This window comes from Urocitellus parryii, chromosome 4, assembly GCF_045843805.1.
Source record: "Urocitellus parryii isolate mUroPar1 chromosome 4, mUroPar1.hap1, whole genome shotgun sequence".
Classification (NCBI taxonomy): Eukaryota; Metazoa; Chordata; class Mammalia; order Rodentia; family Sciuridae; genus Urocitellus; species Urocitellus parryii.
In genome coordinates this window covers 64788636-64814369 of record NC_135534.1, presented here as the reverse complement: position 1 = coordinate 64814369, position 25734 = coordinate 64788636, and the positions used below count along the sequence as shown (strand labels likewise).

At 37.6% G+C, this 25734-nt stretch overlaps 1 protein-coding gene across 1 annotated transcript in view; it reads left to right on the top strand.

The window, feature by feature from the left end:
• Positions 1-25734, top strand: part of C2cd3 (C2 domain containing 3 centriole elongation regulator) — a 143277-nt gene that overhangs the window by 58014 nt on the left and 59529 nt on the right. The window contains exons 15-23 of the mRNA XM_026379501.2: positions 2782-2933; positions 4768-5014; positions 8536-8716; positions 11088-11271; positions 12910-13082; positions 13950-14073; positions 18777-19045; positions 19540-19629; positions 24749-25351. Of these exons, the coding sequence (XP_026235286.2) occupies positions 2782-2933; positions 4768-5014; positions 8536-8716; positions 11088-11271; positions 12910-13082; positions 13950-14073; positions 18777-19045; positions 19540-19629; positions 24749-25351 (2023 nt within the window). The remainder of the gene's footprint in view (positions 1-2781; positions 2934-4767; positions 5015-8535; positions 8717-11087; positions 11272-12909; positions 13083-13949; positions 14074-18776; positions 19046-19539; positions 19630-24748; positions 25352-25734) is intronic.

Below are 25734 nucleotides of genomic sequence, written 5' to 3'. Positions count from 1 at the left end.
TTTGTTCTTTCTCAATTTGTTTGGTTTCTCCCCACCACCACCACCACCACCACTACTACTACTACTACTATTCTTCTTCTTCCTCTCCCCCTTCACCTCCTTCCCCTCCTCCACCTCCTTCCCCTCCTCCTCCTCCTTCCCCTCTCCTCCTCCTCCTCCTCCTTCCCCTCTCCTCCTCCTCCTCCCTCCTCCTCCTCCTCCCTCCCCCTCCTCCTCCCTCCCCCCTCCCTCCCTCCTTCTCCTCCTCCTCCTCCCTCCCCCCTCCCTCCCTCCTTCTCCTCCTCCTCCTCCTCCTCCTCCTCCTCCTCCTCCTCCTCCTCCTCCTCCTCCTCCTCCTCCTCCTCCTCCTCCTCCTCTTCTTCTTCTTCTTCTTCTTCTTCTTCTTCTTCTTCTTCTTCTTCTCCTCTTTTTCATTGAATTGTATACTTTATTTATTGTTATGTGGTGCTGAGGATTAAACCCAGTGCCTCACATGTACCAGGCAAGTGCTCTACCACTGAGCCACAACCCCAGCCCACTCACTACTTCTTTTGCCAAAGTTTTGGATTCTATTTTTTTCTACTTTGGTTAGGTAAGCTTCCCCACTCCTATATGTTCAGTCTCTTTTTTTAATATTTATATTTTTCCTAACTCTCATTTATTCTTCCTCTTATTTCAGTATTCATCTTATTTGACTTCTCTGTAGAATTTGGTGCTGTTGCTTAAATTCTTTTTTTCCTTGGGTTTTGCAACTCCAACTTTTTTCTTCCTGACTCAACAGCCAGTCTTTTTCAGGAGAAATCATGAAATGCCTGGCACCTCCCGTATTTCTCTCTTTTTCTTAACCTTTAACTATTGGTGCTCCCATTTATTACTCTTTTTTTATTTTTTACTTTTTTGTTATAAATGAACACAATATATTTTATTTTGTTTATTTATTTTTATGTGGTACTGAGGATTGAACACAGTGCCTCAGATGTGCAAGACAAGCACTCCACCACTGAGCTACAACCCCAACCCCCATTTATTACTTTTGCTGTCAGTCTTCAAATTGATCCTCTTTTCCCCATGGTCCTCACATCTACTCCTCCACTTAAACTTTCATTTTATGGAGATAGCTTCTAAATCTACACTTTATGTAAGCCACACATGTGTCTGTAGTTTCAGCTCTCTGTATCTAACTGCCTGCTGGTCATCACCATTCTCAAAAGCACTTTACACCTAGCACCTAACACATTGCTTGGTGTGTACTAGATATTCAATAAGAAGGTATAAATGAAAGAAGGAATTCCAAATTTGAATTTATTATTCCTTCCAAATCAGTTCTTCCTTAAAATGAATGCCCTAATTCATTTTATAATTTACTCAGAAATTTAAGTAAACCTGAAAATTGTCTTGACTCTACTATAATTATTCACCAATTCCAATAGGTACTCCAGACTCAATTATCTCTAAAATGCATCCCCTTATCTGTATCCCATTGCCACTGCTTCCATTCAGGTCCCAACCCTCATTCCAAACAGATTTCAGATTGGTCTGCCTGTTTCTTACCCCTCTGGTCCTGTTCATTTCTTTCTCTGTGTACCAGCAAGAATGATGTTTCTAAAACACTAATCTGAACATTTTACTCCCCTGCTTAAAACTTTTCAGTGATTCTCCAAAGCCTTCAGAAAAGAATGTTATTTCTTAGCATGGACTCCTCCAAGACACTTTAAGAACTGACTGTAGACACTTCTGCAGTCTCAGCATCTTCTACTCTTCCCTTCACTCTAGATAGTCCAGCATTTCCTGAATATTCTCTCCTCCAACCTCTGTGCCTTTGCATGTGCTATTCCTTCTGCCTTGATTTCCTCCTCAACCTATATGACACCTATTAGGCAAAGCATTAAGTTCTAGTTAACTCTGCTCAGCCTTAATTTAGGGTTACTTTCTTTTTGAAACTTACTCTGAAACCTCCTTCTTTGAAGACTAGGTTGCTATGTTGGTTTTGTGTGTGGTTGGTTAATTTCAAAGAACAAAAATGTACTTGTTTAATAAGAGTTTCTTATGTGGATACAAAAGTAGCTTTACTCTGGTTATCTGTGCTTCTGGTGTCTTCCATTTATTATGTCTTATATATTTTGTTTTGATGCTGGGATCGAACCCAGGACTTTCCAAACCTTATATTATGTCTGGTTTCACCCCTTTTTGCTTCTCATGTTTTCTGTTGGTTTCATCATTAGAGCTATCCCTCTACTATTATACTTATCACTAGAGCTTAAGTTTCTTCAAATTGGTGGTCCCTTGATTCTATTGTTAATTTGATGGAGCTGCTCTTGGCTCTAGATCTTCTGATTGTATTTATGGCTTATCTTTTCTCTTCCAACTACCAGCTAGCCAGTTCTTGAAAAATTTTATATTGAAAGTCCAGATAAGAAATCGACTTTGCTTTTACCATGACACTTCTTGAGGAGAGCTGTCTGCACAAGGATTGGCAATCCTTGGATAAAGTGCCCTTTTCCAAACAGTTGCCATCCTCTTTCAAAACACCTTTCTCTCAGGAGGATTTATAAGTGGATCACTTTGCCCGAAATGGTTGGGTGTGTTTGACATTTGTGGCAGTCTTTTCTTTGTCCCATCTATATGAGCAATGTTACCAGATAACTCAAACTGATTTGGACTTTATATGTTAATCTATACAGCAGACAGTGTTTCTGTTGAGGTTACAGAATGTATGCATGCAGTCACCTTTGAGTGGATGCTTTTAAATAAAAGTTAATTCTTTGTCTCAATATTGGCTTTTTCCCCCTTGTTTCTCCCCAGGTGATTCCTGTCTCTCTGTCTTCCAAGTACCTGGAAAGGCTTAAGAACAATGTGATGGTAATTGAAACTTGGAACAAGGTGCGAAGCCCAGGACAGGACAAGCTTCTCGGGCTGGTGAAACTCCCTCTCCATCAGTTTTACATGTCATTCAAGTAAATAGGATCTTTTGGAGTATTCTTTATTTTGCATCTTTAACTTTGTATGGACTGAAGAGGAATTCTTTTGGTGTGCAAATATGAATAGCCCAGTAATCCCTTGGATCTTTCTCAGTTTCACCACAGCTGCTGCTCTTGCTCCTATTGTAAAGCAGCTGTATAGATACTGCTTACTATGTTTCAGGCACTGTGCTAAGAGTCACTTAATCTTCATAACAGCCTCTGAGGCAGGTATTTTCATTTCCCCTGTTGTACAGACAAGTTAACAGAGACTCAGAGAAGTTAAATTTCTTCTCACAATAATACCTTATTTTTCTGTCATGAAATATCAGTATGGTTCATATCAACTATTCACAAGATTTCTGTAATTAGTATTGTGCTTTAGACCTTAGATTTGATTATTGTTCCTCACTTTAACATCTAGATAGAGTATTGACTAACCTGAAGTTTCTATCCTTAGTATAGACTGTTTTTTTAATTCAAAATGCATATGTTTAATTACTTTAGCCCCAACCCCTTGCCTAGCAGCCTTCTCATTTCTTCTGTGTTTGAAATATTGTTCTTTACATTTTATAAAGAATACTTTATGTTCATTATTTGACTTGAACCTTACTATAACCTCTTGAAGTATTAGCATTGTCCCCATTTTAGAAATAAGAAAATTTGTCTTTTGACTTGGAAAAGTCACAGAATCTCTCTGGATTTCTTTTCTATATCTATAAAATGAGGGTGATGATAGACTCCTTACTCTCTCATGGAGCAATTGTGAGAACTCAGTGAGAAAATATATGTATTTTCCTTCTGTGAATACTAAGTACTTGTGATACAACATAGTGCTTACCATAGTAACATTGTAAAACCCAGCCAGGCTGAGGAAAACTACTGAAATCATGGATACCGTTGACTGCCATAGGCTTTTGGTTTTTTCCTTTTTCTGTAACTGTGATATTTTGTAGTTGTGATCTGGTATTCATCTTCTTCCACTTCACTTCTGATTTCATAAGATTCATTCCTTGCTGAAAGAGTATAAAACAATTGTAACTACTCAAGTACAGAGCATTCTATGTGTCAAGCATCATAGATGGTATTTTACGTTATCTCATTTTAGTCCCATCTACAGCCTGTGACGGAAGTTTAATTATCTACATTTTATAAATGAGGAATCAGACTCAGAAAGGCTAAGTTGATTGCTTAAGTCATACAACAAGTAAGTGGCAGAGCTAAGATTCAGCCTGATATAATGAAGAGCATTTGGACTTCAGAATCAAACGGTTCAAAACCTGAATCCCAGCTCAATCTCCTATTACTACCTATCTATCTTTAGTTAAGTAACTTAATTGTTCTTTTTGAATTTTTCTTCTGTTTACAATGAATAACATCAACCTTTATAGTGTTAGATGAATTGGAAATACTATAAAATGCCTACTGCATAGTAAGCTCTTAGTAGGTGGCAGATAGCATTGGTAAAATCAAAATCTTATCTACCAGATCCTGAAGTTCATACTTTCCCCCACACTGCCTCCCTATAAAATATACAATTCAGCAAGCCTTGGCTGAGATGCTGTTTTATCAGAGACTTCATGGCTTCAGGCCACCATGATACAGAGAAGTATCAGACACATTCCCAGCCCTGAAATTCTGCATTTTGAACTTAACCTGCTTTGTGATTTCAGTTTCATTGGGTACTGACAAAACCACAATTTTTTTAAACCTTATTACTTTTGTAGGTATAGATCCATTTTAATAACCTGAGAAAATAAGTAAGCAATGAAGCAACTCTTGACATGATTGATGGTTGTTATTTGTTCATTCATAATTTCTTCCCCTCTAGAGATCCCAAGATTTCTCGCCTGCTTCTCGATGCCAAGTACCCAGTTGTTGCTGTTGACAGCTATATGCCTGTGATTGATGTGTTCTCAGGCCACCAAAATGGGAGTCTTCGAGTCTTTTTAGCCATGGGTTCTTCAGATCAGATTATTGCACTGCAGCGATTAAAGAAAGAAGAAGGAACACTCCCTCCTTTCAGCCCTAGGCCAGCCCATTTCCTGGACCAGCCTTCTGTTGCATCTGTTGCTCTGGTAGAGACTCAACATCATGTTTCATAGAAAACTATAATCTCATTTTCTCTTGCACATTTTAGTGAAAGCATTGCCCCAAATTCTTATCTCAGCAGTAGAAAGTTCAATGAAAGAATATAGCTTACACTCCAGTGCTTGCTTTAAATCAGAGGAATCATTGCTATTTTTCTCATGGTTTAAATGGTTCTGTGTCCATTTAGCTCCCTGAATTTATCAAGAAAATCTAATTGGACAACCAGATCTTAATCCTCTAATTTACTAACTTAATTGACTTCTCAAATATAGGGAGAAGGGAGCAATCCCAGCTGTAAGTTAGCAAAATCTTATTCTGTTGGCTAAGTCCCTGTTGGAAAGTTATAGTGAAGTACCTTGCTTTTTTTTTTTTTTATTGATTGTTCAAAACATTACAGAGCTCATGATATATCATCTTTCATACATTTGACTCAATTGGGTTTTGAACTCCCATTTTTACCCCAAATACAAATTGCAGAATCACATCGGTTACACACTCACATTTTTACATAATGGCTTATTAGTGACTGTTGTATTCTGCTACCTTTCCTATCCCCTACTATCCCCCCTCCCCTCCCCTCCCCTCCCATCTTCCCTCTCTACCTCCTCTGCTGTTGTTCAATTCTCTCCCCTTTTTTTTCCCTCCCCCTTGCCCCTCACAACCTCTTATAATTTTGTGTATCATTGAAGGTCTCCTACCATTTCCATATGCTTTCCCTTCTCTCTCCCTTTCTCTCCCCCCATTCGTCTTTGTTTACTGTTAGTCTCTTCCTCATGCTCTTCCTTTCTGTTCTGTTCTTAGTTGCTCTCTTTATATCAAAGAAGACATTTGGCATTTGTTTTTTAGGGATTGGCTAGCTTCACTTAGCATAATCTGCTCTAATGCCATCAATTTCCCTGCAAATTCTATGATTTTGTCATTTCTTAGTGCTGCATAATACTCCATTGTATATAGATGCCACATTTTTTTTATCCATTCATCTATTGAAGGGCATCTAGGTTGGTTCCACAGTCTAGCTATTGTGAATTGTGCCGCTATAATCATTGATGTGGCAGTATCCCTATAGTGCGCTCTTTTAAGGTCCTCAGGGAATAGTCTGAGAAGGGCAATAGCTGGGTCAAATGGTGGATCCATTCCCAGCTTTCCCAGGAATCTCCATACTGCTTTCCAAATTGGCCTCACCAATTTGCAGTCCCACGAGCAGTGTACAAGTGTACCCTTTTCCCCACATCCTCGCCAACACTTTTTGTTATTTGACTTCATAATGGCTGCCAATCTTACTGGAGTGAGATGGTATCTTAGGGTGGTTTTGATTTGCATTTCTCTGATTGCTAGAGATGGTGAGCATTTTTTCATGTACTTGTTGATTGATTGTATGTCCTCCTCTGAGAAGTGTCTGTTCAGGTCCTTGGCCCATTTGTTGATTGGGTTATTTGTTATCTTATTGTTTAATTTTTTGAGTTCTTTGTATATTCTGGATATTAGGGCTCTATCTGAGGTGTGAGGGGTAAAAATTTGTTCCCAGGATGTAGGCTCTCTATTTACCTCTTTTTTTGTTTCTCTTGCTGAGAAAAAACTTTTTAGTTTAAGTAAGTCCCATTTGTTTATTCTTGTTATTAACTCTTGGGCTATGGGCGAAGTACCTTGCTTTTCTACTAAACAATTAAGAAGACATATTGACATTCTCTATCATGTTTATTTCCCTAACAACTGAATGGGGTAAATCATTGTCATTCTCTTTTTTAGTAATGAAACAGCAATTCTTATCCAGAGTTACATAACTAAGACTGGGGGAATCAGGGTTCAGACACAGGTCTTCCTTTTACTGGATCACTTCCTACTGGTTCTGACATTTGATGTCTCTACTTACTAGTATGTTAGCTTTCCAATGCATTGATCAAAAGACCTGACAAGAACAACTTAGAGGACGAAAAGTATTTGGGCTCATGTTTTCAGTGGTCTCAGTCCATGGTTGACTGACTCTGTTGCTCCGGTACCCTAGGTGAGAAGGACATGGTGGCAGAAAGGCACAGTGAAGGAAAGCTGCTCAACTCATGGCAGCCAGGAAGCAGACAGAACGGGGAAGGGGTCAGGGCCAGAGGCCCCAGTGACCTCCCTCCTTCAGCCACGCCTCACTGCCTACCTTACCACCCAATAGTCCATTCAAATTATTAATCCATCAAATACATCAATTTACTAATAACATTAAAGCTCTCATAATCTAATCCTGTCACCTCTGAGCATTCCTTCATTGCCTAGCACATGAGCTGTTCAGGGAATGCTAAAGATCCAAAATATAACAAATCTCTATTTACACACCATTTAAATATATCGTGTTTTTAAATCTGAATGGCAAATTTAAATGTCTATAGCAGGGAAATAACCATTAACTATTAACAGGTTATTGTGTATTTGTTTGTTATAAACTCTAATCATTTCCTTGCAATTTGTTGCTGTATTATTATATGATCAAATTAAACATCTGTAACTCTTAAGAGATCTTCCCCACCCCCAGTTTTTTGCTTTAAGGAATCAAATTGCAAATATTCTATTTCCCTAAGAAAAATTTTTGAGTGTAGTATAGACATCCAAGCCAAAGGAACCTGCCTGGATCCCTGACTGACCTAATTTGTCCATCCATGGCCAGCCAGGGATCTAGGCAGGTTCCTTTGGCTTGGCACACTGATATGTTTTTAGATTTCAGAGCAAACACTTTATGTAATCTCTGTTCCAGATTGATTGGATTAATAATCGGAATGTTTAATGTGTATATTAAGATGTTTCCCTCATATCCTAATCCCAAATTCCCCCTTTGAATAATACTAGTAATCACCTTTCTAATGTTAGTGAAGGCTGTATAGGATGGGGGTAAAGAACACTGGATCTAGAGTAAGACTACCTGAATCCAAACCCTGCTTCCACTGTTATTTGCTATGCATGTTAAATTAGCTAATACAGGCGGAAGTGTCTAGCTGATAATAAATACTCAGTACATGATTAATCATTATTAGTAGTAATGCCTACCATCAGTAGCAATTATTCACTACCTCCCTCCAGGAGTCCTTTCTATTATTGGACATTCCAAGCATTAATTCCTAACTTACTTAGAAATAATAAGTAAGTTAATATCTGTTTGCTTCAAATGTGTATTCTTTTTCCTATTAAAGAAATAGCTTTATATTCTTAGTGTACTAAAAACTTTCATCAAATATTGAATTTTATTACATCCCTTTTTAGCATTATTGAGATTAAAATGCTTTTTTCTCTTTGTGCTATTAATGCATGAAAATACATTTATGGATTTCCTAATATTAATTTAGTTTCATGACCTAGAATAATTTCAGCTTAGTCCAATTATCCTGTATACAAGAAAAACTGTTTTAATATCTGTTTTAGTGTTAACCAGTTCACTTATTTCTTCATCTATACTCAGACTTTATAGATAAGCAGGAATATTCTAAGCAAGGTTCTCTTTAAAGCTTACCAGTGTTTCTGTTTCTTTTAATAGGCAGAGGGCCAAGGAAATGGATTGATGGAGCACCACTTTGAATTCCATATAGAAATGGTTAAAGGTCTAGTCCCGCTTCAGACAACAGTCTGGGGAGAAGCGGATTGTTATGTCCAGTATTACTTTCCATTTCAAGACTCCCAGTCCAGTGTGCTCAAAGGACCTGAATTCCTTGAAAATGGTAGGTTTGGAAGATTAGGCCTTCTTCTTGTTGTGTGTGTGGGTTTGTTTGTTTTTTTTTTTTTTTTTTGGACATATTTAGGAAATTTTTTTTCTGAGTGAATTTTGTGTTGCTGAATATTTCTAATCTAACCTAGATTATAAAACAGGACATGAGCTAAAATTTTAATGTGTCTTTTTTCTTAAACTAGTTTTTGTAACTTTTTATTTTGATATGATTTCAAATTTACAGAGCACTTATAAAAATGATACAAAGAATTTCTGTATACATTCACCTGGATCTACTGATTATTTGCATTTTACCCCAAATTTATTGTTTACATGGATACTCCCTTTTTTATACATATATAGTTGATTCTTATTATTTGCAGTAATCATGCTCTGTAAAATTACTGTGAAGACATTAGAAAATTAGGGAATACTGAACCATTACTCTTAAAGAAATATGTACATATACATATCTCACATGAATCATAATCTAAAATTTACAAACAACTTATCCTGGTAGATTCTATTTTTCTCATTTTACAAAAGGGAAAATGAGATTTGTAAGTGTTAAGTAACTTAACCTCAATAACAAATGGCAAAGTTAAGATTCAAAACCTATCCAACTGGACCCAGAACTCAAGTTTTGTGCACTACACTGCACTGCCCCTACCATATCCATCTTCTGATCATCTCTGATAGCTAAAACTAGAAGGCAGAGTCTCACTTTATTTGATCTCAGCTGCAAATGAGCAAATCTGGCAACTCAAAACATTTTGCCGTTCTGCACATGTCTATTAAAGACTGCCAATGACTGCCAGGTGCTGCCAGTATTGATTTTGGGGTTCAAATAAAAGATTTATGTACAGAATATATTAAGAACTGTTATAAATCCATAATTTTTTTTAAAAGTGGGTAAAGGACCTGAACAGACATTTTTCAAAGATACATACATGGCTAATAAACAGAAAGTGCTATATTAGTCCATTTTCCATTGCTATAACAAAATACCTGAACAAGTTACTTTAAAAAGGAAAGAGGTTTATTAAGCTTATAGTTTTGGAGGCTAAAAGTTCAAGTTTGAGTAGCCCTATCAATTCCACTTCTGGTATCTGAGTCACAATGTGATGGAGAAGCAGAATGGGAAAGTGCTGTGTGCTAAAGAGCCAAGCGCATGAGTGGCCTCACAACTTGCTCTTCAAAAAACTAACTTACTGCACTGCAGTGGTAGCTCAGTGGCAGAGTGCTTGCCTCGCACATGTGAGGCACTGGATTCAATCCTCAGCACCACATAAAAATAAACAGAAAAACTAACTTACTCCACAAGACCACCATTAATCCCTTTTGAGGTCAGTGCCACCAGTGACTTAACAACTTTCCACTAAGCCCTGCCTCCTAAAGGTTCTACCATCTCTCAGTATCACATGGGGCATTCCAGCACATGAACCACTGGGGGACAGACTTCATCCAAGCTGTAGCAGATACAGAGCATCATTAGTCATTTGAGGAATACAAATCCAAACCACCATGAAATACACTTCACACCCACCAAAAGGATATAATTTTAAAAGGACCCTTCAATAGATGAATGGATAAAGAAACTGTGGTATATATATACACAATGGAATATTATTCAGCATTAAGAGAGTAAAATTATGGCATGTGCAGGTAAATGGATGGAGTTGGAGAATATCATGCTAAGTGAAGTAAGCCAATTCCAAAAAACCAAAGGCCAAATGTTCTCTCTGAATAGTGGATGCTGATCCATAACAGAGAGTGGGGAGGCATGGGAAAGATGAAGGAACTTTGATTGGACAAAGGGAGGGAGGTTTGGAAGGGTGCATGGGGGCAGGAAAGATGATGAAATGAGATGGACATCATAGGTATTCACGTATGACTGCACATATAGTGTGACGCTACATTGTGTACAACCAGAGAAATGTAAGTTTTGCTGCAGTTGCATACAATGAATTAAAATGCATTCTGTCATACCTAATTAGAATAAATAAATAATAATTTTAAAAAATATAAAGGAGAGAGACGTTGGAGAGAGTATTGGCAGTATGTGTAAAAATTGAAACTTTCATACACTGTCCACCAGCAAAGGGACCTCTTTCTTCTCTGTTAGCATGAAAACTTAGGGAACCATAGCCATTAGGGATGTGGACCTTGGAGGAGTAACAGAAAATGTAGATTCTGGTTCTAGATCTGTCACCTAGTAGCTCTAAGACCTTCAGGCTAACTGTGAAACCTTAAGTCCATGTCCTCATCTGTGAAGTAAGAATAATAGTACCTGCTTAGTTTTCTATTTATGTGATCACTTTCCTGTGACATATAAAACATTTAATGATTTGTTGGATATTCTGAATTGCTTTTCTTTTCCAAAGGAATTTCTCTGAAGTCCTTCAGAACTGCAACCACACTCTGCGTTCCAGATCCCATCTTTAATAGTGAGCATCATCACTCTCTCCTGTTACCAACTGAAATTCCAGTACAAAGGCTCCTACTAAGTGTCTTCTCTGCACAGGGCCTTGTGCCTGGTGGTGGAGTCCAGTTTGAAATCTGGTGCAGGTACAGTACGGGCGACCCAGTCTTATGCCAGGAAGGAAGTGCACAATTATAAAGAATCTTTTTTTTATATATTTATTTTTTTAGTTTTCGGTGGACACAACATCTTTATTTTATTTTTATGTGGTGCTGAGGATCGAACCCAGCGCCCTGCGCATGCCAGACGAGCGCGCTACTGCTTGAGCCACATCCCCAGCCCCTATAAAGAATCTTATTCTTAGCCAACCTAGGAATTATTGTAAGAGAGCTAAACAGCCCCTTTTGACCCATTTTATATTCTTTTGACTGTGACTATTGTCTAGCTTTTTCTACAGTCTGTTAGAGTCTCAGGAGCCTTATGTCTCATACTTCTTTTTCTTTCTTTCTTTTTTTATTTTTTTGATACTGGGGATAGAACTCAGAGATACTCTACCACTGAGCTATATTCCTAGCCTTTTGTATTTTATTTGGAGGCAGGGTTTCACTAAGTTGCCCAGACTGGCCTCAAACTTGGGATTCTCCTATCTCAACCTCTCAAGTCCCTGGGATTATAGGTGTGCACCTGGCTGAATCTCATACTTTAACCATTACTCACATTGCAAGTGAGTTCCTATTAGTTTCAGCCTCCTACTGTTTATTTATTGGTTCTTTCTCTTTTTAAAATACCTTTATTTTAATTATTTATTTTTATGTGGTGCTGAGGATCAAACCCAGTGCCTCACATGTGCTAGACAAGCACTCTTCCATTGAGCTTCAACTCTAGCCCCTCCTACTATCTTTTAAATATATCATTCAACTTTTAGGAGCTTCTCTTACCACCTTACTTGATTCACGCCCTTATTATATGATGCCTGATTACTATCAGAACCTCCATAATGGTCTCTGCACCTCTAAACTCATTTCTTGTAATCTGTCCTTCATCACCAGAAGAGTAGTCTTTCATAAAAATATAAATCTATCTAATGTTGCTGGCTTTGGTAGAAGATTTGTAGAAAATATACACATATCTAGTCTCTTTCACTTACTTGCATCCATACCTCCAAGAAATCAACTAAAATGATTATGAAAAAATAGATATAAAAGAAAGGAAAACAGTGTCAGATATAGAACTAGAGAAGACTACCGTCTTATGCCAGAAATGTTTTCTAAATATAGTCAGGTAGAAAGCAAGTGCAGAATTATTTTTAAAACCTCCTAGGTTTGATTTATAGCTTTATAATCTGAAAATGGATTGTTTTGACATGAGGAGGAAATACAGTAAGTACTGACAGATCTTCATTACTTCTCCAAATTAGAAGGGTCTAGGCCCAGAGATAAGGATGAGCCAGGAAAGAGATTGGGACTGCTCCATCCAGAAACATTTTTGCTACTTCAGGTTGGAAACTGTAGGGAGCAACTATTCCCAGAGGCCCAAGGCATATACAGATAATCTCAAACGAAAGCCTTTGGGAAGCTGGGCTGTGTCCTGAACTCAGGTTATAATTTATGGGGTTGCTCCTCCATGTAATAGGTGGTGAATTTCTCTAGACAACCAAAGATGTGTATCACCAATATCAATCAGGCTGCGAAGATAACTAAATACTGAAAGCTGATCCCTAAGCTGACTGAGTCATTCATTATCTAATTCTTCCAATTAACAGCTTGTGCTTTTGTGGTTTACAGATACTATTATCCTAATGTGAGAGACCAGATGGTCGCCAAAGGAATCTTGCCATTGTCAAGGATCTGTGCCATGGTAACCATGCAGCACCGTGAGGATTTGGGAATACAGACCTTTAATCTCCCTTTAACCTCCAGGTTTGAGAACAGGAAGGATTTGAGGAATCAGTTATCAGGTAATTGAAGACTAGTTTGTCTTTCCCTTTCAAAATCAGTATATATAAATATCCCTTTTCTTTCTAAATTAGCAATTCTTTACTTTTTGAGGTATTCACCCTTTTGAGGATCTGATGAAAACTATGAGACACCGTCTCAGAAAAAATAAGTGTAGAATATACACTGCGAAATTTCATATAATTCTAGAAAAGTCAGAGTTCTAAAGATGGTATAAGTGTCTCTTGCCTCATGTCACCTTAAACTTTAACAAGTGTTTAATAAGCTTTCATAGCATAAATTGTAAGTGTTATATAGGTGCACTTGGAGAATTATTTTCTAAGACAACATAATGTAGATTTGATGAAATATAGTAAGCTTGAGCTGAGAATTTACTATAAGAGAGGAGAAGGTTGGATTTAAATTTTTGGAAGGGATTAACTAGAGTTTGGAGTTTTGAAAGGCATTACAACCTGATGGTTCCAGCAGGTTGATCTGCCTTCCAAATTTATCTAGGATTAGCTTCCTAAATCAAGTTGCTGTACACTATACATGCTTGCTGAAGAGTATCTGCCAAAATGCTCCTGCCATATGCTCCTGCCCCTCATTGATCAACTTGTTCAGTTATTCCTTAAGGCTTTCCCTGAAATGAGACATGATGGTAGAATTTTTTTTGTAAAAAAGATCACATATAGTTATTAACCCTAAAATATAATATTTAGTGTGTTTCTGACCATGGAGAGATTCTCTCAGTGTTAAGGCCCCTTATTATTCAATATGATTATAGTGTTTCTCCTTTCAGCCTTCCTCTCTAGGACTTTGTGGTTGTGTAGAACAGAGATTCTGCTAACCAACCTTTTAATCTTTTCCCTTTTGCCCTCATTCTTCAGGTTTACTAGATGTGGGCCTAAGGTATAGGCGAAGTTCAAGAACAACAGAGGGAGTTCTTGCTGCCCGAACTGTCTCCATCTCAGTGCAGATTATCAGAGCCTGTGGTCTGCAAGCAGCAGCCAAGTAAGTCCACTTTAGAAAAGCAGTTTTCAAACCTTTTTCTACTGTAGTTCATGTAGTATGATCTCACATGTCCATAATTTTCTCATGTACAATTTATAGCTCTTAACCCAATTTTTTGTCTGTTAAGAAAGCATTTCAGAATTTAAGTAAATCACTTAAAAACTTTGCTAATTTAACTGTTATTGCAACTCAGTTCCTTGACCTTATCCAGTGATTTTATCCTCTACCTTTTTTCAATATTTACCGCCATGGTCATGCCCTACATCCTTAAGCCATGCCATGCCCAATCACGGCAATTCCTTTATAAACCCATGTTAACTCATTTTAGTCTCTTAGTTCTAACTCCTGTTTTTTCATCTTGTTTCCCTTCAGTCTGTTCTCAACATAATGGTTAATGATCCTATGAGAACTCATGTCAGACCTTGATATGTGTCTATTTAAAACCCGCCAGTGACTTTCCATCTCTTTCAAAGTAAAAGCCAGAGTCCTTGAAATAGCCTTAAGTCCCCACATGATTTGACCCCATTATTTCTGTGGCCTTGTCTCTTCCTGATAGTCTCCACTCTATTTACTCCTCTTCAGCCACTGGATTTCTTGTTTCTTCAATCCATACCAAGCACATTTCCCCCTCCAGGCCTTTATCTTGTTGTTTTCTCTGCTCAGAAAAGAAATCCATGTAGAATAGCCATGGCCCTCCTTCACCTCCTTCAAGTCTTGCTCATACTTCTCTTGGCTTTGAATGTTCATCCTCCTCCTCCTGTCTACTTAAATTCCTATTTTCCTTCAAGACTTTGCAACATATAAGTAGCCTTCCTTTACTTCTTCCTACCTGGAGGCAGAGTTGGTGCTTTTTCCTTTGTGTATTAGCACCTTGGTTGTAGCACATATTATTCTGTTTGGATTATTGGCATGCATGAATATTCCCCCACTAGGCTGTGAATAACTACTCTAAGTCACTTTCTGAATTTTTCTCTGTCCCCCCACCATATAAAATAGTTCTAGCAACAAAAGTAAGAAATAGAACTCCTAAGGCTCCTCCTCCACTAACTCTCCCAAAAGACTTTTTAACTGCCCAAAATATCTTAGTGTCAGAGAAAGTGGCATTAGGGCAGTTTTTAGTCAGATCACTCCCTTACATGAAAACCTTTGATGGTTTCCTATTGTTGATAGGAATTGTACATTTCTATTAATAAAAAAAATTAGCATACCCTTTAAAAATATGTATATGTATTCATGTATAAATCATCTTCATGTACTACTGTACTGTTACGTTAAATACATAATAAAATATACCATAGGATGAATAGGAAAACTTTAATATATGAGATAGCAGATAAAAAAGTTTTAATATTTTCTTTCTGTGCCTGAACATTTGCTCTATGAAACTCCTAAGCTGGATGCTTCTCTTTAGGGACCACTGGCCTGCAGAATAAGGTCCAACTTCCTTAACTTAGCATTCAAAGCCCTTCAAAATATCTTAGTCTGAGTCTTTTGTTTTGGGTGGGGGCTACTAGGGATTGAACTCAGGGGCACTCAACCACTGAGCCACATTGTCAACCCCACTTTGTATTTTATTTAGAGATAGGGTCTCACTGAGTTGCTTAGCGCCTCGCTTTTTGCTGAGGCTGGCTTTGAACTCATGATCCTCCTGTCTCAGCCTCCTGAGCCATTGGGATTATAGTCTGAGTCTTCAAAGAAGAGTAGTAGTTACCAAGATGCTCAAGAGAGATGAAAGTTATTCTAGTCAAAAAGAAGAACATGTGCAAAGGCATGAAGGCATGAAACCTGTATATTTAGAATATGTGTTCTGTGGCAGACCCAGCCAAGATCAGAATTCTTCAGTACAACATTAAATTAACTAGTGGTTAATTGTCAGAAAAGGTCTCAAATTTTACTCAGCACATCTCTGAGAGACTGAATCATAAAATACTCAATAATTCTCTCTGAGGATTCAAAGGGATTTTGTCTGTGTTGCAGTTTCAAAAAAGAATAGCAAGAAGCTTGCCAGTTCTAACACTGCACTCTTCTGATAGTTGAAGGAGTTCTACAAGATATAAGACAAAGCACTATGTAATAGAAACAGAACTACACTAGAAAATCAGACACCATGGCTTCTAGTACTACCCCCATCTCCTAGTAGCTAAGCATGATCATGGGCTGATTTATTTACCTCTCTGAGCCTACTTTTCTTCATCTAAAAACTGGAATTTATCTGTCCTGATTTTTATAAGGATCAGAATAAAAATTTAAAAATATGAAGTCACTTTAGAAGCTGCCAAAAACTATACAAATGTATGAATTTTTATAATTACATCCACTTGTATTGATAAATTAATGTCACCTTTATTAAAAGCCAACAGAATATAGTAAAATTTGAAGTAAGCTTTGCATTGCCTTTCATTTAGAAGATGTCTTGGTCTTCTAAATGTTCCCTTCCTTTGAATCTCACTCTGATATTTGATGATAGGTGCTCTAAAGTCAACCTTCTCTCAAGAGACACCATTCCTCATCTTATGGATATTCTTGGTGTCTAAAGTAGGCACTTCTTTTTTATTCACTTGCATCTTCCAACTCACCTGATCTTTAACTGAGAAGAAAGACAGGTGCTCTAAAGTCAACCTTCTCTCAAGAGACACCATTCCTCATCTTATGGATATTCTTGGTGTCTAAAGTAGGCACTTCTTTTTTATTCACTTGCATCTTCCAACTCACCTGATCTTTAACTGAGAAGAAATTTTTTCTTAAACATAGGTAGTAGTCTTTTAAGTTCCATAGAGTGAGAAATTATAGCTGTTTCACTATATACCCAACCTTGAACTCAGTGCATGACCCAGAGCACATGTTCAGCAAATAATTGTAAATGAATGAATTCAAACCACATTGAGCCCAAGCCTTTCTGCCATTTCACTGCCATCTCTGAGAGTTCCCTATTAAAAGTCTTTCACTACCCTTAGGCAGGTTCTTTGCTTTGTATTTATTATCTAATGGTATCTTCAAAATACCCTATGACTATTTTTTAACGACTACTAGCATTCATTTTATTTCTGCCTCATTTTTCCTAGGCATAGCATAAACTTCACAGAATATCCTAGGCATAGCAAAAACTTCACAGAATACTGTTGTATGGACACACTTTAATCTTCTATTAATGATTATTTAGGTTGTTTTCCTTTTTTATTAGAAGTGAAATTGCAATAAACATCCAAATATATATATACACTTTTAGTTTTTTGTCATATCCTTTTATTAACCATATTTTGAGACTGGAAGGAGATTGAGTAACTTGTCCAGGATCATACAATAAGGAAATGATGGAGCCAGGATTCAAACCAAGATCTGTATAACTCCAAATTACCACCCTCTGAATATATATATGATGCACAGTGGGGATCTTAGAAGAAAAGGCTCCCAAGTCTGCTTTAGGGATATCAGGAAATGCTGCAAAAACAGGTGACCTTTTTGTCTGTTCCCTTAGGGATTTGGGGGTCAGAGGATTTGTCTCATACTATGCCTGTACAAAAAACTACTCTTTATGACTGGCCATTAAAGATCTGCATATTCTATCTGTAATATCATGGAACATCTGTACAGAGAAGAAAAAAGCAACCCCTGACATCTGGGAAGCCATTTGACATTCATAGCTAGGCTTGGGTATTTTCTTGCTGAACATAATCTCACAGAATGTCAGCATCAGATAAAACCACTCTGTGACCATGAAAAGTGAGACAAAAACAAGACTGCTCTATAATCTTATTTAAAAACAGATCAAAAGGGCTGGGGATGTGGCTCAAGTGGTAGCGCACTCACCTGACATGAGCGCAGCGCTGGGTTGATCCTCAGCACCACATACGAATAAAGATGTTATGTCCGCCGAAAACTAAAAAAAAAAATATATATATATATTAAAAAATTCTCTCTCTCTTTAAAAAAATTTTTAAAAAATAAGAACAGATCAAAAGATCACTCTAGGGGCTGGGGCTGGGGCTCAGAGGTAAAGCACTTGCCTACCATGCGTGAGGGCACTAGGTTCGATCCTAAGCACCACATAAAAATAAAGATTAAAAAATATATATATCACTTAACAAATAAAACAGTCCATTTCTTCTGGGGGAAAAAAAAAAGATCACTCTACAAACCACAAAAACACTCAGCATGCCTCTGTCTTGCGCAAAATGAGTGACTGCTGCAACTTTATTTAATAAAGCTTTAACTTTAGTCTTCCCTTCTTCCAGATAAGACTCATTAAGCAAACCAGTACAGAGCAACGCCCTGCTCCTTTGAGCTCTCCCCCAAATGAGTTAACGTGAGCCCAGTGCTACAGTTCTTTCTGATACCATCTTACTGAGATGCCCTATGGTTCTCTATGGAATATATTTTTCCTTCATTGCAATGAGCAGTAAACCCAACTTGTTCAATGACAGTTGATTCCTGTGATCTTTGAACAGTATTGACGGTACAAAGCTCTGAAGTGTCACTCTGATAGTTAAATTAATATAGTCTCCCCCCAACCCCCATGTAAGTATGCTGTGATACCTAGTTTACTAAGAAAGCACACTGTAGCACTGCCAAAAGCCCTGATACAAACTGTATTGTCAAATTGTATGGTTTCATGGAAGGAGTCAAGATATTTTCTAGGCAGTCAAACTGATTTCTAGTAATATCATGGTATACCTTCTTCTCATTCCCACCCTTCTTCCCTACAGGGCTTTGGCTGAGCAAGATCCCGCTCTACAGTTTAGTGCCACAGTTGGAGTCAATGCCTCTGTCACCACTCATCTCTCGTTCTTGCCCAAAGGAGAACAGCGTAGAACCCGCCCTGTGGCCTGTTCCTTCTGTCCTGAGTTCTCCCACCACATAGAGTTCCCATGTAACTTGGTCACTCAATATTCTAGTGGAGAGGCCTGTTTCCTAGCAGAACAATTAGAGTTTGCAGAAATTACTTTTGGTATTTATCATGAAAATACCAAGTCAGGTAAGTACCAAATGACTCATCATAGTAAGAATTAAAAGAGGCTAATTTGAATGGTATGGCCTTTCTTAGGAGATTCACATTGATGAAGTGTTTCAAGGTGAAGGGTCATGATTCCTGCAATTTATGTCTAAAGGGTATAACAAAAAATAAGTTTGTGTGTGAAGAGAGAAAGTGTGTGTGTAGAGTTAGTGTAGAAGGAGACAAAGCACTGAATCCAAATGTTAATGTGTGAGTCTAGGTGAAGGATGCCTAAGAATACATTATGATATTCTTGGCAACTTTTCTGTATGCCTGTAATTTTTTCAAAATAAAATGTTTTTAAAATTTTAAGGCATTTAGACTTTAACTAGAATGTGAGTGAGCAAGATAATTTCTAAAGCATCTTTCAATACTTGAGATTCAGTAAGTATAAGTAGAAGATTATGTGACTATACTCTAAACAAAAGCTCCTTAATCAATAGACCACAAAATAATTTTCTTTTTTTCCTTAACAGTCAGTAGTATAGCCAGTATCCAGTCATGCAAAGAGTATCTGCTTGGAGTAGTAAAGATTCCAACCAAAGAGCTGCTAGTCAAGAGATCTGGTAAGGATCCTAAATTATCACTTTCTTTTTTTTTTTTTTCTTTTTTACAACTAACAATATTTTTTATTTATTTTTTTTCTTTTTTTTTCTTTTTTTTCTTTTTTTATTGTTGGTCGTTCAAAACATTACATAGTTCTGATATATCATATTTCACAGTTTGATTCAAGTGGGTTATGAACTCCCATTTTTACCCCGTATACAGATTGCTGTATCACATCAGTTACACTTCCATTGATTTACATATTGCCATACTAGTGTCTAATGTATTCTGCTGTCTATCCTATTCTCTACTATCCCCTCTCCCCTCCCCTCCCCTCTTCTCTCTCTACCCCCTCTACTGTAAATCATTTCTTCCACTTGTATTATTCTTCCCTTACCCCTCACTTCCTCTTGTATGTAATTTTGTATAACCCTGAGGATCACCTTCCATTTCCATGCAGTTTCCCTTCTCTCTCCCTTTCCCTCCCACCTCTCATCCCTGTTTAATGTTAATCTTCTTCTCAAGCTCTTCGTCCCTACTCTGTCCTTAGTTACTCCCCTTATATCAAAGAAGTAATTTGGCTTTTGTTTTTTAAGTATTGGCTAGCTTCACTTAGCATAATCTGCTCTAATGCCATCCATTTCCCTCCAAATTCTATGATCTTGTCATTTTTTAATGCAGAGTAATACTCCATTGTGTATAAATGCCACATTTTTTTTATCCATTCATCTATTGAAGGGCATCTAGGTTGGTTCCACAATCTTGCTATCGTGAATTGTGCTGCTATGAACATCGATGTAGCAGTGTCCCTGTAGCATGCTCTTATTAGGTCTTTAGGGAATAGACCGAGAAGGGGAATAGCTGGGTCAAATGGTGGTTCCATTCCCAGCTTTCCAAGAAATCTCCATACTGCTTTCCAAATTGGCTGCACCAATTTGCAGTCCCACCAGCAATGAACAAGTGTACCCTTTTCCCCACATCCTCGCCAGCACTTGTTGTTTGACTTCATAATGGCTGCCAATCTTACTGGAGTGAGATGGTATCTTAGGGTGGTTTTGATTTGCATTTCTCTGACTGCTAGCGATGGTGAGCATTTTTTCATATACTTATTGATTGATTGTATGTCCTCCTCTGAGAAGTGTCTGTTCAGGTCCTTGGCCCATTTGTTGATTGGGTTATTTGTTATCTTATTTTCTAATTTTTTGAGTTCTTTGTATACTCTGGATATTAGGGCTCTATCTGAAGTGTGAGGAGTAAAGATTTGTTCCCATGATGTAGGCTCCCTGTTTACCTCTCTTATTGTTTCTTTTGCTGAGAAAAAACTTTTTAGTTTGAGTAAGTCCCATTTGTTGATTCTAGTTGTTAACTCTTGCGCTATGGGTGTCCTATTGAGGAATTTGGAGCCCGACCCCATAGTATGTAGATCATAGCCAACTTTTTCTTCTATCAGACGCAGAGTCTCTGATTTGATATCAAGCTCCTTGATCCATTTTGAGTTAACTTTTGTGCATGGGGAGAGAAAGGGATTCAGTTTCATTTTGGTGCAAATGGATTTCCAGTTTTCCCAGCACCATTTGTTGAAGATGCTATCCTTCCTCCATTGCATGCTTTTAGCCCCTTTATCAAATATAAGATAGTTATAGTTTTGTGGATTGGTTACTGTGTCCTCTATTCTGTACCATTGGTCCACCCGCCTGTTTTGGTACCAGTACCATGCTCTAAATTATCATTTTCTGACCCTACCCTTGCCAATGCCCATTCACTTCCCTTCAAGAGGTAATCTTGGGTTGGGCCTGTAGCTCAGTGGTAGAGGGTTTGCCTAGCATGTGTGAGGCACTGGGTTCGATCCTAGCACCACATAATATAAATAAATGAAGTTTTTTAAAAAAGAGGTAATCTTGTCTGGCTTCCTTGAAAATGTGCATAAGCTTCTGAACCCTTCTAGATATTTCAAAGCTTTGCTCAAAGGCATATTAAAGCCTCAATTTTATTCCCCAATCTTGCCTAATCATTCCAAATGTCTTCAAATAAAACAATGAAGCTTAAAATATTTTATTCATTGTATTCATCCTACTCTAAGAATGATGATGATGATGAAAAAGAAAGAGGAGGAGGAGGACGAGAATATGGCAATTCCCATTACATTACATAGCATTTTGTAAAATATTTTCTCTGATCTTGTTTAGAGCCTCAGGATAACCCTGCCTGGCGAGGGTACAGAATCTTATTTTCATTTGACAGATGAAAAAACAGGCTCAGGGATTAAATGATTTGTCAAAACCACCCCGCTAGTACGTAACAGAATTTGAAATCAAATTCAGATTCACCAATTATTTTTTACTATACTGTCCTCTTTCATTGAAGAAGAAGGAATAAGGTAGGTGATAAAGGCCCAAAAGAATACACACAACTACCATGGCAGTGTGGAAATATTGGTGCCATCCTTACTCACAGATGGGTGACCTTGCCCAAGTAATTTGACCTATCTGAGCCTCTGTATGAAGATAGTTAATCTTGACAAGTATACAAGGTAGGAATTGATGAAATCAGAGTACATGACACGTAGTAGGTACTCAGTAAATGTTAGTTTTTCTTCTCTCATCCATGTTCCTTTATATAATCGTGTAATCTTGTTTCCAGAATTTATCACACACTTCCTAATTTAATTGTAAATTAACATTTGAGCACTACCCTCAAATCAGGACCTGTATGTCTGCCAGAGAGAAGTCTGTACAACTTGATAAATGATTCAGTTCTCACTTCTGTCATTTGCTATTTGTGATCTGGAATGAATTACTTCATATCTCAGATCTATAACTCCCTCATCTATGGAAATAATAAGATTCGTCACAAGATTATGGAAGCATTTATTGAAATTATACATGTGAATAGAATGGGGCACATAGAATACCTCAACTTCCTTCCTTCTGAAACTTACTACAGAGTTTGTCAGGGAGCAGGCACCATCTGGTAAATCTATCTTTACAAATTAAAATTAACCCTCTGCATAAGCCTTTTAGACAATTTGGGATATATCATTTGTCTTTTCTTCTGAGTTCTAAAGTGAACAGTCTATTTTATTTCTTCCTCCCACTAATCTCAATTATAGTATCTCAGAGCTAAATGGACCATCTAATCTAAGCAATTCTTAAGCACAAGTGAGAAATTCTACACACATTTGTATATTTTTCTAGGACTAGTAGATTTTATTAGAGCAAAAGGGACTTGTGATCAAAAAAAGTTAAGAATAACTAGGTTATAGAAAAATACTCAAATGAGTGTTATACTAAAGCCAAGGCCATAGTTATTAGATTGTCCAAGTGGATCAAAAAAAGTTAAGAATAACTAGGTTATAGAAAAATACTCAAATGAGTGTTATACTAAAGCCAAGGCCATAGTTATTAGATTGTCCAAGTGGAAAGAAAGCTTAAATATCAACATTTTCAGCCACCTCATTTTGTAAACAAAAATAAGAAGGCCAGAAATATTAAATGCCTGTCCAAAACCTTATGTAACCTTTGGCAAGTTAATCTCAGTAAGTCCAAATTGTCTCATTTGTGACAAACATTTCCCAGAAAATTACGGTGAATGTTATCATACTTGTCCACAATCTGCTTTAATATAATTCGGAAATCAAAAAAACCCTGAAAATCAAGTTTTTAAATAACTCATAAAGCAGTTAAATCCAACCTTACCTAACATGAAACTTAGACAACCTTCTGTTTATATAAAGTTTTATTGAAGCACCATATTTATTCATTTATATATTGTCTATAACCACTTTATCAGTATAGCTGCATGGTTGAATAGTTACATCAGACACCAAATGACCCAAAAGCCTATAATATTTACTACTAAAAAAGTTTGCCAACTCCTAACTTAAATGACCCCTGATTGTTGTATAATATTCTGTTTATTTTCAAGTCTGAAAAATTCTAAATTCAGAAACAAATCTGGCCCTAGGGGTTTCAGGTAAGATAGTATGAACATGTGGTAAGTGTATTATAGACTTTTGAAGCAACTAGACATCGGTTCAAATCTTTACCACTTCATAGCTGTAATAAAATTTGATTAGGGGGCTGGGATATAGCAGAGCACCTGCCTAGCATGTCTGAAGCACTGGGTTTGATCTTAGCACCACATAAAAATAAACAAATAAAAGAATGGCATGCTGTCCATCTACAACTACAAAAAATAATTTAAAATTTTTTTGACTAGGTATGTGAGCTATCATTTTCTTATGTAGAATAGGGATTATCCCATTTAATCCTCAGAACTTCATAGGGTTGGTTATCAGGGGAATTAATGAAATAATATATACATGGCACTAGCACAATTTCTGAAATATAATAGATACTGAATAAAAAGTAAATAGTATTGCTGGGTGGTGGTGCACGCCTGTAATCCAAGCAGCTCAGGAGGCTGAGGCAGGAAGATCATGAGTTTAAAGCCAGCCTCAGCAAAAGCAAGGCACTAAGCAACGCAATAGGACCCTATATCTAAACAAAATGCAAAATAGGGCTGGGGATGTGGTTCAGTGGTGGAGTGCCCTTGAGTTCAATCCCTGGTACCAAAAAATAAAGTAGTCATTATTATTTTGGAATCTAATGTCTGGTCCTTGGTGTGCGTTTACTAAATGGCAAACACCTTTGGTGTGGAATACCTGAGATCAGACCCAGATCTCCTGATGTTTTATCCCTGGCCTTTTCCATTGTACTCACAGGACAGTAATAATATTTTCACATCATTTATAGTACTTTTTTTTCAAAGCTCTTCCTTAACCATTATCTCATTTAACAATTATAATAACTTTGATAAACAAGATCAGCATTAATTTTCTCATTTGTGAGGTAAAGAAAGCAAAGCTAAGAGAGATTAATGGCTTACCCAGAATAAACCGCTGATTCTGGGCTGAGCCAAAGAGAGAACTCAGATCTTTCAACTCCTAGTCTTCGTTCTTCCCTTCTAATCTCATTGCCTCAATAGTCAGATAGAAGAGAAACTCAAATTCACTGTTGGTATGTTTTCTTTTCTGTCTTGAGCCAAGCTGATGGATAATCTGGAGTGGAAAGGGGGTAAGTTTTTTACTTTTAAAGACAATAAAATCTTTTCTTAAAAATCTTTTCTTTCTCCCATAAGGAATCACAGGGTGGTATCCTGTCATTTTACCAGAAGATGGAGACCTGCCTCACGGTTTGGAGCTTTTACAGAAGATTGTGGGTGGTCTGGAGCTTTCAGTTTCCTTCACCCATCCTGGAGATAGAGAACGGGTATTAGAAGCTGCTGAGTTGATAGGATGGAACTTTGAGAATAGTCTGAAGGATCTTGTCAAGATGGATGAAGAGGAACCAGCCACTGTCACCATCTCCACCCCAAGACTATGGCTGCCCATGCATTGCGTGCTGCTTGCTGGCCACACACGCATTCATAAGAGTACATATTGCTACCTTCGCTATAAGCTCTATGATCATGAAGCCTTCTGGACTCCTCTCAAGAAGCCTAAAGAATCTGCAGTCAAAAATCAGGTCATGGTTACTTTCCAGGCATCCAAAAGAGCAGAAGTAATTCGGGGCCCTTCACTGCTTTGGTACTTCAGGGAAGAGAGGCTAGAGATCCAAGTGTGGAGAGCTTATGGCAATGATAGTGTAGAGAGGCCCCACCAGACGGACAGCTGGATTGGCTCAGCCTACGTGGACTTAGCCAGACTTGGGGAGAGGTCAGCAAGGACACTAACTATCAGTGGTAAGCCAGGCTCAACTATTATGATTTGGGTATCTACTATGTGTTAAGGACTGTATGAGACATCCTGTCCAACATTATTTTATTTGATCTTCCCAGCAATCATGTGGGATACATATTAGACGCATTTTATAGTCATGAAAATGAAGGCTCAGAGTAGTTGGGTAACCTGCCCAGAGTCACAAACTAGTTAGTGTTCTTTCCATTATTACATGCTGAAAGATTAATAATAATGTAGTCGTGCTTCTTGTAACGAAAGAGATTTCAAAGAAAGAGGTCCACAGACTGGTATTCCCAAGTTACAGTTCTTGGGGTCACTAAAGATCCAAGAACTGGCTTTGAACTTCGTAGCACTAGAGTATATCCAAAATCATCAGATTTTTGCA